Below are 16,801 nucleotides of genomic sequence, written 5' to 3' on the forward strand. Positions count from 1 at the left end.
TGAATAAAAAATAATTCCCAAAATTAACATTTTAGTATTCATTCTAGATCTATCCAGGAAAAGGAAAAATGTAGCATACCTTCATGTTACTAAAGTTATTTTTGTATACGTCCCGTTTCAGGAAGAGGGTAGCCGCTAATGGTGACACTTCCAGACCCATCTGTGACATACACTCCGTTTCTCTAAATAAAGTTAATATCTGAGGGTCAAAGTTTACAAACAATTCCCCTGTGCCTGGCGCCTTCACCAATAAAGAAGCCTCAAGTCCTATATGAATTTCTTCAATCTGTGGGAAGAAATCAGCATTATTATTGTGAGAAAATTAAAGGATGCACATGCTATCTAGTTCAGCCATTTCTGAAAACGAGGACTTTTTAGATGATCTTCTTAAGAGTTGAGTTTCTCAAATTAAAGATAATGATATTGCTAATTCTTCTTCTAGTCTCACTCTCAGAAAAAGAACCTCAAGTTCCTGGTCATGATGTTGCACGTCAGTTCAGTAAAATGCTGCGTTATAATTCTCTGACACCTAACCAATAAGTAGGCATGGTGGTAGTGATGACATCTTAAAAGCATTTAGCACCATAACACCTACACGTAAATTCAATGAAAATTATTTTACTTAAAAAGTATCCTGCCAGTCTACAAAAAAAAAAAACCACGAGTATTTGGAGAGTCCAAAATATAATTGTAGTAAATAATTATATTTAATATAATCATACTAAATATAAAACTTGATTGACCATTAGTACAACAAAAGAAAATGTAAGATTTTGTTTACTAGACTTAGGTGTTCAAAGGCACATTCAGGGCCTTTCCTGAAGAAAAAAATGTAGGAGAAATGAAGTATAGAAGGAAGTAACAAAAGAGCAAAATCTTAACCAATCAAGTGGAGAAACCAATAAATTTCTCAATTGGAAGTTTATAAATTAAATTTTTAAATGGATTTCTGTTAGATGATATTATTTTTTAAATAATAATTATCTTTGTTCATTGTTGTTGTTATGTGCTGTCTAGTCGCCTGCAACTCATAGTGCCTCTATGTACAGCAGCTCTGAAGCCTGCCCTGTCCTGAGCCAGTCTCACTGACTCCCTCACACCTAGCCCCATTGCCCCAGTTACTGTCTCAATCCATCTCATCTGGGGTCTTCCTCCCCTATGCTGACCCTCCACCCTTCTGAGCATGAAGTCCTTCTCCAAGGATCGATCCCTCCTGACCACATGCTCAAAGTATTGTGAGATGGAGCTTCAAAATATTCCACCATATCTGCTTTTGAAGATACCTACAAACTCAACTTTCTTCAGAGAATAACACTGTCCGTTCCCCTGGATTGAACCGTGAGATCTCTTTACCGTGAGATCTCTTTGAAGACCACAGTGCAAACACTCACCTGCTGCAGCCACGCCCTGTGATAGAGAACCTCAAACTCCAGAAGAACCTTGGCCATCCTGTTGTAACTGCGAATGATAGGTTTAGCCTCATCTGTCTGTAGCACTGTCGGATGCTGCTGGAAAAGTTGCATTGGTTGCTGGATTCTGTGAAAGAGCTGCCTGGCCCACAGAATCTTCCCAGCAATGGGAGGCTGGTCTCGAGCCAGTGGAGGGTCATATTTGTGCCTTGTATAGAGCTTTGAAATCATGTCAATGTCAGCTCCAAAATTCTCAAGGATAAGTCGGTATTTATCCTCAATACCCAGATTAGGTATATTCAACCTGGTATTAAAAAAAAAAGGATAAAAGACTTTCATTTGAATGTGTCCAGCACTTTCATTTGTTATTGTCTTCGCTATGTGCCATTGAGTCAACTAAGATGCATAGCAACCTTATTGATAGATCTGAACCCTGCCCTGTCCTATGTCATCCTTATCATTTCTAATAGAGGCCACTGCTGCAGTCATTCTGTCAGTCCATCTTATTGTGGATCTTCCTCTCTTTTGCTGAACACATCTTTCCAAGCATGACGTCCTTTTCCAAGGACTGACCCCCTCCTCATAGCATACCCCTGTGAGACAAAGTTTTACCATCCTAGCCTACCAAGAAGACCCTGGTTACACTTTCTCGAAGGTATATTTGTTTGTTCTTTTGGTGCTCCATGGGATACTCAGCATTTCCAACATCACAACTCAAAAGCATTGGTCCTTCTTGCATTTATTAACATTTCTTTTAAAGCATATGCTATTCTGCAGAAGAATTCAGTATCTCTGTGTTGTACTGTTATTGTTGTTTTCATGAGCTATCAACTTGGAAACAACTAATAGCTGACCCTCTGCCAGAGCGCTCCCTGGAGGCAAAGATGGTGAAGCTTCATCTCCCATACTTTGGGTATTTAGCTAGGTGAGGCTCTTCCTTGGAAAGGGGCATCATGCTAGGAAAGATGGAGGGTCAGAAGACAAAAGGAAGAGTCCCAAAGAGATAGATTGACCCAGTGACTTCAGTAATGGACTCTAGTGCATCAGAAATAACAAAGATGTCACGGATAGGGCAAGGTTCAGGTCGACCGTTCATAGTAGGGTCGCTGTAAGTCACACTTAATAGCACCTAACAATAGCAATAATAAATCACAGAGGAAGAGATTGTCTATGTTTCTCCTGGGGAACAGCTAATAGATTCAAACTTTGGGTTGGCAGCACAACTCCTTACACAGTAGGTCACCAGAAATCCCAAACACTGTAAATCCTTAAAATTTAGGCAAAACTATTCATTTAGTAAGAATATTTCCAATTATTCAAACACAAGGAAACATCACTATAGTTATCACTCACAAACCATTTGAAAACTGAGCGTATTCAGAGAAACAAATTTTTAAATCACAGGAGAAACAAATTGTGACCTTGTTACTTAGATTGCCAAGAGTACATCTTTCTTTTCTTTCTAATAGGAAATATTAGTAATGAAATAACATAAGCTCAGTCCATCTGGGGGAGCTCCAGAGGTTGCACTGCCAACTCGATGTGGTAACCTCTCTGGCAGTTTGAATTCACCAGTGGGTCTTCAGGAGAAAGATGAACAATCTCCTCCTATACAATTTATAGCTTCGGAACCACCTCCTCCCAGGATTGCTGTGTTTCAGTTGCCACTTGATGGCCAAGAGAGTTTTTATAAGTATTAACCTTATCCCAATCCTACAGACAAGACAATGCAATTCATCGCCATTTAATCAGAACCAACTCAGAGCAGACTCTGGGGAGGGCTTTTCCGAGGCTCTAAATCCCACAGGATGACAGAGCCCAGCTTTCTTCGGCAAAGCTGCTGGTCAATCTGCATGGCCAGACAGGCACAGCCTTTGGGTTTTCAGCACAGCTCCCGAGAGATTATAGCTTTAAAAATAATTTTGAATTTTTACCTTTCAAATTTCTTTAACATACTTAGAGCTTGATTTGTGTTTTGAATCTTTTCAAAGGTAATGTCCATGAACCTCTGCAACTCATTCTGAAATAGAACAAGAGGTGAATAGTAGCAATGAGTCAGCACCGGGAAATGTCGTGGGTAACAGTAAGATAAAGGAGCTCCTCATTATCTACAAATAATGTAAAACATATAACAGCACACTATACACACTTGTGCCTGAAAGAAAGAGAACTGTTGAGAATCCAGCAATGACTTGGAATGCGAGGAACCTGTGGGAGTCAGTGTCACAAGATGACACTCCTGACAACATGCCCAACATATGTGAGATTAATTTCTCCATCCTTGCCTCTCAGGAGCACAATGCACTTCCAAAATAGGCTTGTTATTTAGGAATTTCCTAAGATATTCAGTACTCTTATCCAACAAGACAATTCAAACGTATTCATTCTTTTGTTTTTGTTGCTGTTGTTGTCAGGTGCTGTTGAGTAAAACTCATAGTGACTCTATGTACAGATCTGGACATGTTCTATCAGGTGACATCCTCACAATCTCTGATACACTCAAGCCTGGTGCAGCAGTCATTGTGTCAGTCCAGATGGGGGAGAGTTTTACTCTTTCACTGACCCTCCACCTTTCTAAGCATAATGTTTGTCTCCAAGGAAGAGCCTTTCATAGCAACATGCCTGAAGTGTGTGAGGTGAAGCTTTATTATTTTTGCCTCCAAGAAGCATTCTGGTTGCACTTTCTCCAACATATACTAGTTTGTTCTTCTAGCAGTTCATGCTATATTCAGTACTCTTCTCGAACTATTCTGTCATCCTTATTAATTGTAAAACTTTCATATGCATAGAAAGTAATTGGCAAGGGGGAACCCTCTGACTTGGATTGGACATACCTTAGTCTTTAAACTGAAATTAGATCTCATAATCTCTATTTTTTTAATAATGGTTTTCCTACAAAGTTCATATTCATTGTTTTTCACACCAGATCTTTACCCCTATTTTTGTCTCATGACTTCTTTAATACAGAAGTCCAGGGCTAGGTCCCCACTAGCATGGCTTACACTACCACTTTTCCCAGAAGTGTTTAACTAGAAGTAGGAGATGTGTATGATTGTTCTGGTGATATATTCTCAGAAGCTGATGATGGCTACATATGAGTCATTCAAGACAGCTGGTCGGTAGTGAATTGGGTTCCATTTTGAGCTACTATCTGAAAGGTTGGCAGTTTGAACTCTCCTCCTATAAAGATTTACAGCCTTGGAAACCTGATGGGAATCACTGAGTCAGAATCAACTCAATGGCAGTGGGTTTGGTGGTTACTTTGTTGGTCTGCAGTGGGAAAGGAAGAAGGAAAAGAGAAAGGAGCTACAATTTCAAGAGGAGTCCTGGTCCCAATTTGGAAAACCTGGCTGCAGACTCTGCCAACTTCATCTTATTGCAACCAACCAGCTCAACTCATGATGGCCCTATCTATAACAAAGGCTTGTCCAGCCCTGTGCATCTTGATGACCACTAGTATACGTGAGACAATTATTATGACCATTATGTCAATGAATCTGTATCGCTGAGGATTTCCCTCACTTTTGTTGAACCTCATCTTAAGTCTCTCATTTGCCCAAATTATCTCTTATCATTATTGTCATAAGAGGTCCAGAGGGTACATATAGAACAATATCAGGCTGGCAATTCAAATCTATAAGCTGCTCAGAAGGGAAAAGATGAGCAATCTCCTCTCATAGAGATTTCAGCCTCAGAAAAACAATAGAGGGTTGCTACGAGTCAGAACTGACTTGATAGTAGCCGTCATTATTATTATTATTATTATTATTATTATCATCATCATTATCATTATTATTATTTGTTAAAAAGAAAAAAGTAGACGTTAATGTCTACATTCTAATCACATTACATTTCAACATAAAAAGAAACTTCACTTTCCAAGACCCACGACAGAAGACATGCACAAGGATGTGATTAGAGATCACCAGCCAAAGCTATATTTATAGCCCTGTAATCCATGAAAAGAGAACCTCAATTATTAATCCGAAATCACAAGCACAGGTCCAGGTTGCTATCAGTCACCTCTCTGGTGAACACGCCTTGCCATTCTGAATACCTAATGATTCGCAGCATTATACAGAAAGGAAAAAACAAACATGAGCCCATCCACAGGAATTTCATTATGCAACCTACATGAAGGTCACTAGTCTGCTTGCAAAACTCTTCATAATCCTGGTCAAATTCCATTTTCCGTTGGTCTAAGAAATTATACTCCTTTTTCTTTATCGTCAGAACAATGCCCTGAAGAGAGGGGGAAAAGACAATATTTGAATACTCCTGCATTTAAACATAAAATTCAAGATCTCATAGCCACCATATCAATTTAGCCTCACAGTGAGCTACAGAACAGAGCAGAATCATTCCACAGGGGACCCAAAGCTGTAACTTTTATTGAAGCACAGAGCCTCATCTTCCTCCTGGGGAGCAGCTGATGACTTTGAACTGCCAACCTCTTGGTTAGCAGTGTAACACTTTAACCACTGCGCCAGCAGGGCTCCAACATTCTCGCCTTAATAAAATTTGTAAAAGTACAAGCTGTACAATAATTCTTGAGGATGTGGGCGTCAAGTAAAAGAAATTCTATCCGCGGCCCTCGGGCCTGTCTTTCATTGTTTTTGTTCAGACATTCCTCTAGGTCATATAGCCCTGGTGTATAAGTTGCCGTACCACGGTCACTTGCGGTTGCTGTGAGGCTGAACACTGTGACACTGATGTGTCCAGTGCGTTAATGGCTGGTTACCCAATGCGGACAGAGAATGGGGTGGAGCTCCCCGATTAAAACAAGCTTGGAAGGAGGAGTGGCATTCACTTCCATAAGAGTTTGCCTCCGGAAATCCTATGAACCTGGAGAGAGGATGAAAGGCACCCAAGCGTCGAGGACTGTCCTTCATATGGTCGCTATGAGTCGCCTGCGACTTGACAGCACTTAACAACAACAACACTATTTAGCTATTCATATTGTTCAGTACTTATTACAATACTATCATACACCCTGTGACATTCAAAGACATCATTTGGAAAGTGGCTTTCGGTGGAATTATGTCTTGGAGAACAAGTCAGAAATAAAAATCATATTAAAAAAATGACTTCTCATATGTGTTTTTCATGTTAGTATTTTCCTTACAAGCGTCTTGTTAATTACATGTGAAAAATAAGAATAAAAGATAACTTCTCAGATGTGTTTTTCATATTAGTATTTTTCTTAAAAGCTTCTTGTTAATTACATGTGGAAAAATAAGAATAAAAAAAATCCAGAAGAGCATCTACTAAAATACATTTTCATTAAAAAGTTTAAATCTTCACAGAAAATAAACAAGACTCAAGCACAACACAAATAACTTGGAAAAGAAAAAAATGATGTTATAATAGCTACAGATGAAATACACTCTTCTAAACTTCACATATCTTAAATAAAACAACAACCCACAATGCAGAACTTAAGGAATCCCTGGAATTAATTGCTTCCTACTGCCCTGCAAAGCTGCTGTCTGCAGCTATGAAAGGACAAATTAGGCAATTCATCTCCTTGAAAATACTATAATCACAAGTTTTGTTTGCTCTGAATAATGAGGTAGAATGCTCTGCGATCATTCTTAGTCAGGCACTAAGCCATTCTCAAATGCAGGTGCCCACACTGTTGACAAAGGCATATAATTTTTATGAAGAATATTGGGCTTATATCCACAGTCTCCTCTTCAAAGTCATGCCATTTACATACCAACTTCAGTCTACTGATAGAAAAGAGTATAAACTTTCTAACTCCTTCACTGGCGCTCACTAGTTAGAACAACTCACTCTTCCCCTCTGTATACCTACACAATTAGTGCTATTTCAAAGTGGTATGTATATTGTTGTTGTTATGTAACATTGAGTCAACTAGAACTCATAGAGCACTACTCAGCGGTATCTTGGTGGCAAAATTGTGAGGCGCTGAACTGTGAGCTAAAAGATTCAAAGTTATCAGCTACTGCTCAGTCTGGTGGAGAGAGATGTGACATTCTCCACAGCCTCAAAAACCCTACAAGGCTGTTCTGCTGTGTCCAGTAGGATTGCTCAGGACCAGAATACTGGAGAACAGTGGGTTGGGATTTGGGGTTGAGCCTCACTGGGGTATATAAAATGTGCAGAAGACATATGGAAAAACCACACTGCTATATTTTTAAGAAAGTAATTTGAAGAAGTTGGGAGACTTCAGAAAATCCTGTTCTGTGATGGGATTTAGTGGTCACATACTAGTTTAAGTTAAATAAATTAAATTTGAGTCAACTTATCAACTCGAGCTTCCTAATGATTTACTTGACAGATATTTTTGCTCACTTATTATGCACTAAAGCAGGTCTGTAGTCTGTAGCATCTTGGGCAGCTAACCAAAAAGGTATGTGTGTTTCTGGCAGTTCAAATCCACTATCAGCTCCAGGAGAGAAAGTGAAAACATAGTTTGCTTGAGAATTGCTTTCAAAAAAAAATAAAATAAAAAGAATTGCTTTCAGAAAAACCCTTCAAAATGTTATTAGATCACCGTGCCCTCTTTCAAAAAGTAAGACCAGTCACTGAGATCTTCAGTAGCCAAAGTAACCGGGATTAAAAATAATTGGGAATTTTTAGAGCTGAAGTGAAATCTGCTGTTTTCTACGTTGCTGTTGTTGATTGCCTTCAAGTTTCCAGAGGTATGTTGTATAGGAAGTGGATGCCACTCAAATAAAATGCTTACTTACAAAGATAATCAACTGTTGCTCAGAACTTGGGGTCAACTAATGCCTTACACATCAAATATGCTTTCTTAAGTCATTCTGGCATGAATAAATGAAACATCAAGTTATATTTAAGCAAGTCCCTTTCTTCCTGAAGGTAATTATTAATTTGAGGTTACTGGGAAGCCAGTCTTACAATAACACCATTTTGGGGGTGGGGGAAATAGCATCATTACAAAAATGTTCCAATGAATGTAATTTCTGCATTGTTAGTGCTATAAAGTTATATTTTACAATATTGATTCTTTTTAATCACTCCAAATACAGATTTTTGCATAAAACATTAATGTCTAAATATGAGTAACAGTAATAAAATCAGCTTTTAGGTACAATACCTGGAATGACGCGATCATGCTTTCCAGTCCTTCGATTTTTGAATCTTGTAGAACCGAGTATGTCTTGAAAGTTGTAAAGATGTTTATTATCTTGGCAAGACGTCGGTGGAACGTTTCAAATTTTCCAAAAATGTACATTTCACTAAATTCAAACTGCTTTTCATTTGGGCTTTCTTTAAGTTTCTGTTTGGTCTTGTGAAAGCAGTGCTGATATTCCTTTAAATTATGAGCAAAATATAAGAAATGAAGCATACAGCTTCCAAGTTGAACAGAGGATTCTTCAGCAAAAGGGCCGTGCCTGTATCCTCAAAGAACTCGTTGGTTAGGGATGGATAAACCAGAAATGCACTATCCAAAAGAGGGATACTGAGGCACGAGGCATGTAGTAGCTGGCATACACACTTTCACAAATGTAGTTATTAGTAAAATGATTGTAAAGGGGGGAAAGCCCACAATATACATCAACCAAATGTAACATAAATGAAATATTGCATACACCACAATGTACATGCATGGAATATAATGTACATGATAAGTGCAAACAATAGCAAAATTAGAATGTATTTTGGAGACTTCTGACAGTTTAACATCTCATAGTTACTTGCTCACCAGTCTGGAATATCATCTTCCCTGACTCGTTAATCTTGAAAAGACCTGATGCATCCCAAAGGCAGTTTTTCCCATCTTGGTGCCATTTGGTTAATAATACAGTGACATACACTCAGGCACAATGGTAGAATTCTCATCCTTCACGAGTAAGACATAGATTTGATTACCAAATAACGCATCAAAACACAACCACTATCTATCAGTGAAGACATGCTTTGTTGCTTACTGAACAGGATTTAGCAGGGCTTTCACAATAGCAAAGATTAGGGAGAAAGTTCTGCCAAACTACTTTCAAAACTCAGTCAATGACAATAGTATGCAATCCAATAATTGCATCCTTCCATGTATGGGGTCACCACCAGGCAAGGAAAGCTCAAAGACCATGAGTCTCAAAGACAGCTAACAACAACTATGATTGTGTTGTAACTGATCATTCTGTCTACCTATCTGTCATTTGTCTAGAATGTACTTGAGAAAAACAATCACATCTTAGTTATCTCTGTATCCCAGCATTTAGTATTGAGACCATGTCATAGTCCTCCAAGAGGACAGAGCCAAAACAGTCTGGAAATATTTATTTGAGAAGTATGTATCCAAGTCTCTTACCAGTAACAAGTCACTGGTCTTTTAAGCAGCCAACAGTGTGGCAATTACTAAATGCTATAAGATGGAACCAAGAAAATAAATAATGTAAAATGATAATAGAATGCTGCTTAAATATATTACTCTGCTAAACTTACTTGCTTAAGTTTAATTGCAGATAATATTTTTTCCATAACAACATCTTGTGGCTGGTTCCAGATAGAAGCAGTCCCATTGTTGGTAATATAGGCTTTACATGCAGATATCATTTGATTTGTCACCTGGAGTTTTTAATAAAATAATAGTAAGTAATGGTAAGAACCCACACTGCAATTCTGAATATGCCAGCTATTCAGGAGAAGGATGGGCAATTTCCTTTCGTGCAATTAACTGTTTCTGAAAAGCCACTAGAGGGTCAGCTATGGGCTGGTTCCAACTTGATAGTACACAACAGCACAAATAGGCAAAGACTACAGACTGGACTGGAAAATGTTTACTTCTACCTCCCACCATTCACAATCTGTGAGCTTAAGCTTTGAGTGCATTTTTTAATCATAACTATCAGTAAGCAATTAACTTTTTAAGTTTTCAAGCCTCCAAGTTGACACACCAATAGCAATATACACTTCCACTCTCATTCTGGACAAATACCTTAAACCAAGAAAGGATTGACTTACCTAAATGTGGTGTTAACCTAAAAGTTGGCTTTTTCCCCCATTAGTTAGCTGCCTCTGGTCTCTAGATACTTTAATTGCAGACATATGGTTTTGCAAATCAGCATGGCCTTGCATATCACCAACAGCTGTGGGACTAGGATAAGTGAAAGAGTGCTTCCCACAGTGTGCAGCAAGACTAGGTAAGCAAGGCCTGTTGCAGCAAGAGCCTGGTGAGAATGAAAGCCTGGTGGTGAAGAGCATGCTGTGACGAAACTGTGGAGAAACTGACCTGATCCTTCTTGCACTTGTACTTACCACAGTTAAATGTTTGTTCTTGCCGGTTGTCTGAAGGAGAAGCTGACTTATAACTCCTCTGAGGCAAATCTTGCTGCATGATTTGGATTTGACTGCTGAACTGAAACCAGAGACTAGACTAATTGAAGAATGGTTCCTTTGGATCATTGGGATAAACTTGGACTTGCACTAGGAGATATTCTTTGCCTCCTCCACTCTCCAACTTACTTCCCTAATAAACTCCATTGTTAGTACTATAATTGTGGATCTGTGATTCTGCAATAAATAAATGAATTTCTGCTGCTGGGGCTCCAGAGGCACGATGGGACTTGGCTATGGGCTCATCAAGTCGTCTCCAATTTCTGTGTACAACAGAATAAAATCCTTCTTGATCCTGCTCCATCCTCACAACAATTCTTGAACTCTTCGTTGCAGTCAATGTGTCAATCCATCTCATTGAGAGATTTCTTCTTTCTTTTTTTTTTTAGTAATATCTTTATTCTTTTGTGAAAGGAGGAGTGGCATCCACTTCCATAATAGCTTGCCTCCGGAAACCCTATGAACTTGGAGAGAGGATGAAAGGCACCCAAGCGTCAAGGACTCTCCTTCATAGGGTCGCTATGAGTCATCTGTGACTCGACGGCACTTAACAACAACAACAACTTTATTCTTTAGTACTTTAGAGGTGATCTTGGCAACATACTTTTCCTATTGCAATGCAATTTGGATTTTTTTACTTTTTTTTAACTGTTGCTCCCGTAGCTATATATTGTGAATCCACATAAAATATAATTCTTAACAACTTTAATCTTTTCTTCATTTATTCCATGATGCTCCTTTTTATTCAGTTGTGAGTTTATATTCAGATGTAATACATGCTTATTGCTACAGCCTTTGGGCTTCATTAATAAGTTCTTTAACTCATGGAATGAGGGACATCATAACTGATGCCAGATATATGTTGGCTGAAAGGAGATAATATCAGAAAGATGCAAACTTGTTTTATTGACTATTTAAAGACATTTATGGTGTGGGTCATAAAAATATTACAGATAACATTATGAAGAATGGGAATCACATAACATTTAATTGTGCCTAGTTGAACAACCTATGTTGTTGTTGTTGTTGTTGTTGTTGTTATGTGCCATCGAGTCGTCTGTGACTCAGAGTGACCCTATGTACAAGAGCTCCAAACGCTATTCTATCCTGTGCCAACCTAGCCATCTCAAACACGCTTATTCCCACCGCTCCAGTCACAGAATCGATCCATATCAATCGAGGGTCTTCCTCTCCTTTGCCGCCCCTCCACTCTGCCAAATGTGATGTCCCTCTCCAAGGACCAGTCCCTCCTTGCAACATGCCCAAAGTATGTCAGTTGAAGCTTCAGAATCCTTGACTCCAAGGAGCATTCTGGCTTCACCCTCTCCAGGACAAACCTGTTTGTTCTCCTAGCAGTCCATGGTATATTCAACACTCTTATCCAGCATCACAGCTCAAAGGCATCAATTCTTTTTCTATCAACTCTATCCACTGTCCAACTCTCTGATGCATAGCTCATAATTGCGAAGACTATAGCCTGGGTCAGGCGCACCTTAGTCTTCAGCCTGATGTCGTTGCTCTTCAGTACTCTTGAGAAGTCCCTCACAGCCAACTTTCCCAATGCAATTTGTCTCTTGATTTCCTGGCTGCTGTTACCAAGAGTGCTGATTGTGGAGCCAAGCAAACTAAAGCTGTGAACAATCTCAATCTCTTCACCATCCATACTGATGTTGCCAATTGGCCCAGTGGTGAGAATCTTTGTTTTCTTGATGTTGAGCTTCAATTCATATAGGAGTTGAAGAACCTATATATAATTAAAAAACTTGTTGGAGAAGAGCACTTAACAGCCAAAAGAGTAGTTATGATGTCTTGGAGAGGGTGCAGCTGGAGTGCTCTTTGGAAGCAAGAATGATGAGGTTTTGGCTCACATACTTGGGGCATGTTGCTAGAAAGGGCTGTTCCTTAGAGAAGGACATGATGTTGGGAAGGGTGGAGGGTCGCCGAAGGAGAAGAAGACTTTCCACCAGATGGGTTGACACAGTGACTGCTGCAATGAGCTCTTGTGTGTCAGGAAGTGTGAGGATGGCACAGGATACAACTGGGCTCAGATCTTTCATTCATAAGGTCACTAGGAGTCGTACTCAATTCAACCACACCTAACAACAACATACATAAAACCAAGAAGTAGTTTATCCAAACACAAAACAAGTAGACACTGCCTGGTTTAAAATCTTGAAAAGCGTGCAATCAAGTTGTATTCTTTCAGTGTAAAATTCTATCTGTATAATGAACAGGTAGTCTAGGAAGCTGGACTGTATAAAGAAGAATGTGACATCGGGATTGGAGGAAGAATCATCAACAACCTCTGATATGCAGATGACACTGTCTCGCTTGCAGAAAATGAAGCACTGGCTGCATCTATGTAGTACAGTTAGTCTACTTTTCCTTTCATCTTACTGAGATGCCTTCTGCGTTACTCCATGATCTGCCTATACAACACTTCACTATCACAACTCAGTGCTTGAATTTGCTCTTCATTCATTTCACTATGACGAAAACCTAAATGTGTTCTTCTCATTCTGTTTTCTAACTCCAGTTCTTTATACATTTCATTACAATACTTTAGTTGGTCATTTCAAACCACCCTTCAAAGTCAGTTCAACTCTCATGCTTCTAATTTTTCTCCTTTGCCTTTGTGTCTCCCGTCCTAGGAAGTTTCAGAATTGAATCAATTCTAACATGAATTTTGGCATTTTCTTTATTTCCTGAGATTTTTAGTGACTTGTTTCTTCATGTATGATGTTCTTTACATCATTTTCCTGGTCTTTGATCATTAATGTTCACTGCATCAACTCTACTCTTGACACAGTATCTAAACTCAGGTAGGATATACTCAAGGTCATATTTTGGCTCTTGTGGATTTGTTTTCATTTTCTTTAGGTTACACTTGAATGTGCATGCCAGCAATTGATGATCTGTTCTACAAACAGCCCTGGTCTTGTGCTATTTGATATATAGTCTTCCCATTAACTTCACTGACTTGTTTCTATTAACTGCTATAAACAATAGCTTAGCTTAACTATAAAAAAATACCTGTTTTGCATTTTACTGTGGTCTGGAGGTCTACCTCAGTGAAACTGATCAGATGAAAGTTCTTGAAAGATTAGATAGGAACGTCAGGAAACAGTGAGTTAACGTCAATGAGAAAGGAATGGCTCAAAGAAAGCTGGCTGCACAAGAATTCAATCTATGTCACCAAATTTTACATGTAGAAATTAAAAGTGGTCTATGGGTCGCTATGAGTCGCAGGCGACTCGACGGCACATAACAACAACAACAACAACAACATGATTTTTTTTTTCTATGTGTATTCTCAGTAATATAAATAATTAAAAAGAAAAAGCGATGACTAATCTAGAAGGATCTTGCCTCCTACTTCTTTAGTATTCTGCACTGAACAATTCCTGATGAATTGGAAATTCCTCTATTTTAATACGATGTTTAAATTTTTTTTTTTCTTCATCATTAAAAAGCCATTTACTTCTCACAGACTTCAAAATGGGAGTGAGAACAGTGCTTACAATAAACACTTGCGAGTTAGGACATAAGGTTTAAACACGGTTATGTTTTTTGGCAGAAGCGCTAGAATTGCTTTATAGATTACTGAAATGTTGCAAGTGGCTTTTATTACTGTAATTACTGCTCTAATAACACTAAGTAAGCAACTATGGCCTCAAATGAATTTGGAATAGGGCATAAAATACACAAAACGGGAAATATCCAGTCAAATATGCTTTTTCTTAATTAAAATTTCCCCAAGAGGAATAAATAATGATCTAAATCATTTGAAAATGAAACCCCCAAAAGAGACTTTATTTGTATTACACAAAAACAAAATATTTATTGCGAGAATGAAAAGCAAAAGCATCCCAATGCTGTTAAGTAAGTCATTGTTGACTCAGGGTGACTCTGTAGAATAGGGCAGGACTTCCCCAAAGGCTTCCTAGGCTGTGATTGCATGAGGCAAGCCAAGGATCACATCCTGAGGAACACCTGGCGGGTATAAATCACTGATCTTTCCATTAACAGCTGAATGTTTTAATCACTGTGCCACCTGGATTCTTTGCTGTGAGAATTAGCGTTTAATGGTTTGTGGAAGGCAGCTTCCCACTCAAATACAATTCTGTCTCTGTAAATGAGACTAAGTGTTATAGAACTCTAACATGCATGCATTGCCTCTGGATTTTTACCACTGTGGTCATGGAGCCTACATTGTGTACTCACCTTTACAAACAGAGATGTTATCTTCTCGGAGGTGTTATAGTAACGAGAGATGCTATAGATCATTTTAATTGCATTTATAAGTGTAGGAATTGCGTCAATCATGGCTATCTAGAAGACATCACAAAAGATTCCAGGAGTGAAAACAGCATATTCGGAGAATAATAATAGGTTAATCATTCCATTCCCCTTAAAACAGTTTATCAAAAATATTTTCTAAATATTTTAAACATCTCCTGATGCTTTACAAGAATATAATCAATTTAGATACCACTTTTATTTTTAGCATTTTAGTCATCAGCAGCTCTTAAAATTTTATTTCAGTGCAAGGACATGTACTTTCCTGTTACTAACAAGGATGTAATGTGAACAGTTAATTTTATATTACACAGGCAGTTCCTAAGCTCAATGCCAAAGAAACAACAGCTAGAGATTTCCCCCACAGTTCTGTGAGTTATAGTCAATTGCAACATTTACTGGAAAATAGACTATGCAATAAATGTTATTATAGCACTTGATGCAAGCCTCCCTCTCCACGGACACATATGCATATAAGTAATTTTCTGTAAACTAAAAAGAGGTTTAGAACTATCCAATTGATTGCAATAGCAATGAATCAATACTAAACACTCAACACTTCTACAGTACACTCAAAACTTCTAGGACGATAGTATTATCATTTGACCAAGGGAGCGGAAGTCTTGAACTCACAGGATCGCTGCTGTACAAAGGATCGCAGCATTTCTCAAGAGTATACAAATATTTGACATTGTCCTTGGCTTCATTAGTGGCATCAGTGATCCGAATATCCATCTCCCGCCAACTCTAAACACAACAGAGGGGACCAATTATTATTAGAAGAACTTTGCTGTAACAGCTGCTAAACGTAGCCATCAGTTCCTAGGATCAGACTTGCCATTTGCTGGGTGCATTCTTCATAAATACAAACTAAAAGCATAAGGAATGTTGTTGTGCTGAAGAACAACTTTTAAATTTTGGCTAAATGTTAAAAGCGCCTCTTCTAGGGTTTCTCTTTCAAAATCGATTTAATGACTAGAACAGAAGACCAAGCAGACATAATATCTCCCTTTAAAATTTCACCTCCTCCACTCTGCTGGGCCCATTTGCACTTCATTCTCATGTTTTCTTCTTTTTACTCTAATCTGAAGTGCCTTGTTTAACCATTAAAGTGGCAATTACTTACTAACTTCAAACTACATGTGCTTTGGGCCAGGAACATCAAAATGGAAAAAGAAGTAAAAAAATAAAAATAAAAAATCATTAGGTACTTCCCAACCCATCCAATGACTTCACCAGCGTTCAGCTGATAGAAATTAAAGGACACACTGCATTGAGAGACTCTGCACCAAAGATCTCTTTAAAGTGTTAAAAAGCCAAGATGTCACTTGGAGAAGTAAGGTGCACTCAACTCAAGCTATAGTGTTTGCCTATTATATCATGTGCATGTGAAAGCTGGACAATGAAAAAGGATGATCAAAGAATAATTTATGTATTTAAATTGTGGTGGTGACAAAGGACGTTGACTATGCCATGGACTGCCAGAAGAATGAACAACTCAATCTTTGAAGAAGTAGTGTAGGATGTGAGACTTTAATGTCCAATACTTGAGACATCAAGAGGGAGCAATCCCTGGAGAAGGAAGTCATTCTTGGGACAGCAGAGGGTCTGTGAAAAAAGAAAGACCCTCACCAATGTTGCAGCCATTACAATGACAGGCACAAAAATGGTGAGTATGGGGAGGAGTGATAGGGAATGGCAAAGGACACACTGACAAAGGAGATTAATCAGAACTGGCTTTGACAAGCACTGTGGCAATTGGACAA

General features: G+C 38.5%; 1 protein-coding gene across 1 annotated transcript in view; it reads right to left on the minus strand.

Moving 5' to 3' along the window:
• The window catches only part of DNAH5 (dynein, axonemal, heavy chain 5), a 382,826-nt gene that overhangs the window by 322,745 nt on the left and 43,280 nt on the right, over nt 1-16,801 (minus strand). The window contains exons 8-15 of the mRNA XM_006895016.1: nt 15,669-15,782; nt 14,961-15,068; nt 9,846-9,968; nt 8,497-8,712; nt 5,544-5,651; nt 3,344-3,429; nt 1,392-1,713; nt 80-286 (exon numbers count right to left, since the gene is read on the minus strand). Of these exons, the coding sequence (XP_006895078.1) occupies nt 80-286; nt 1,392-1,713; nt 3,344-3,429; nt 5,544-5,651; nt 8,497-8,712; nt 9,846-9,968; nt 14,961-15,068; nt 15,669-15,782 (1,284 nt within the window). The remainder of the gene's footprint in view (nt 1-79; nt 287-1,391; nt 1,714-3,343; nt 3,430-5,543; nt 5,652-8,496; nt 8,713-9,845; nt 9,969-14,960; nt 15,069-15,668; nt 15,783-16,801) is intronic.

The sequence above is a fragment of the Elephantulus edwardii genome, unplaced genomic scaffold, assembly GCF_000299155.1.
Source record: "Elephantulus edwardii isolate Elephantulus edwardi_28Jun2011 unplaced genomic scaffold, EleEdw1.0 scaffold00153, whole genome shotgun sequence".
Classification (NCBI taxonomy): Eukaryota; Metazoa; Chordata; class Mammalia; order Macroscelidea; family Macroscelididae; genus Elephantulus; species Elephantulus edwardii.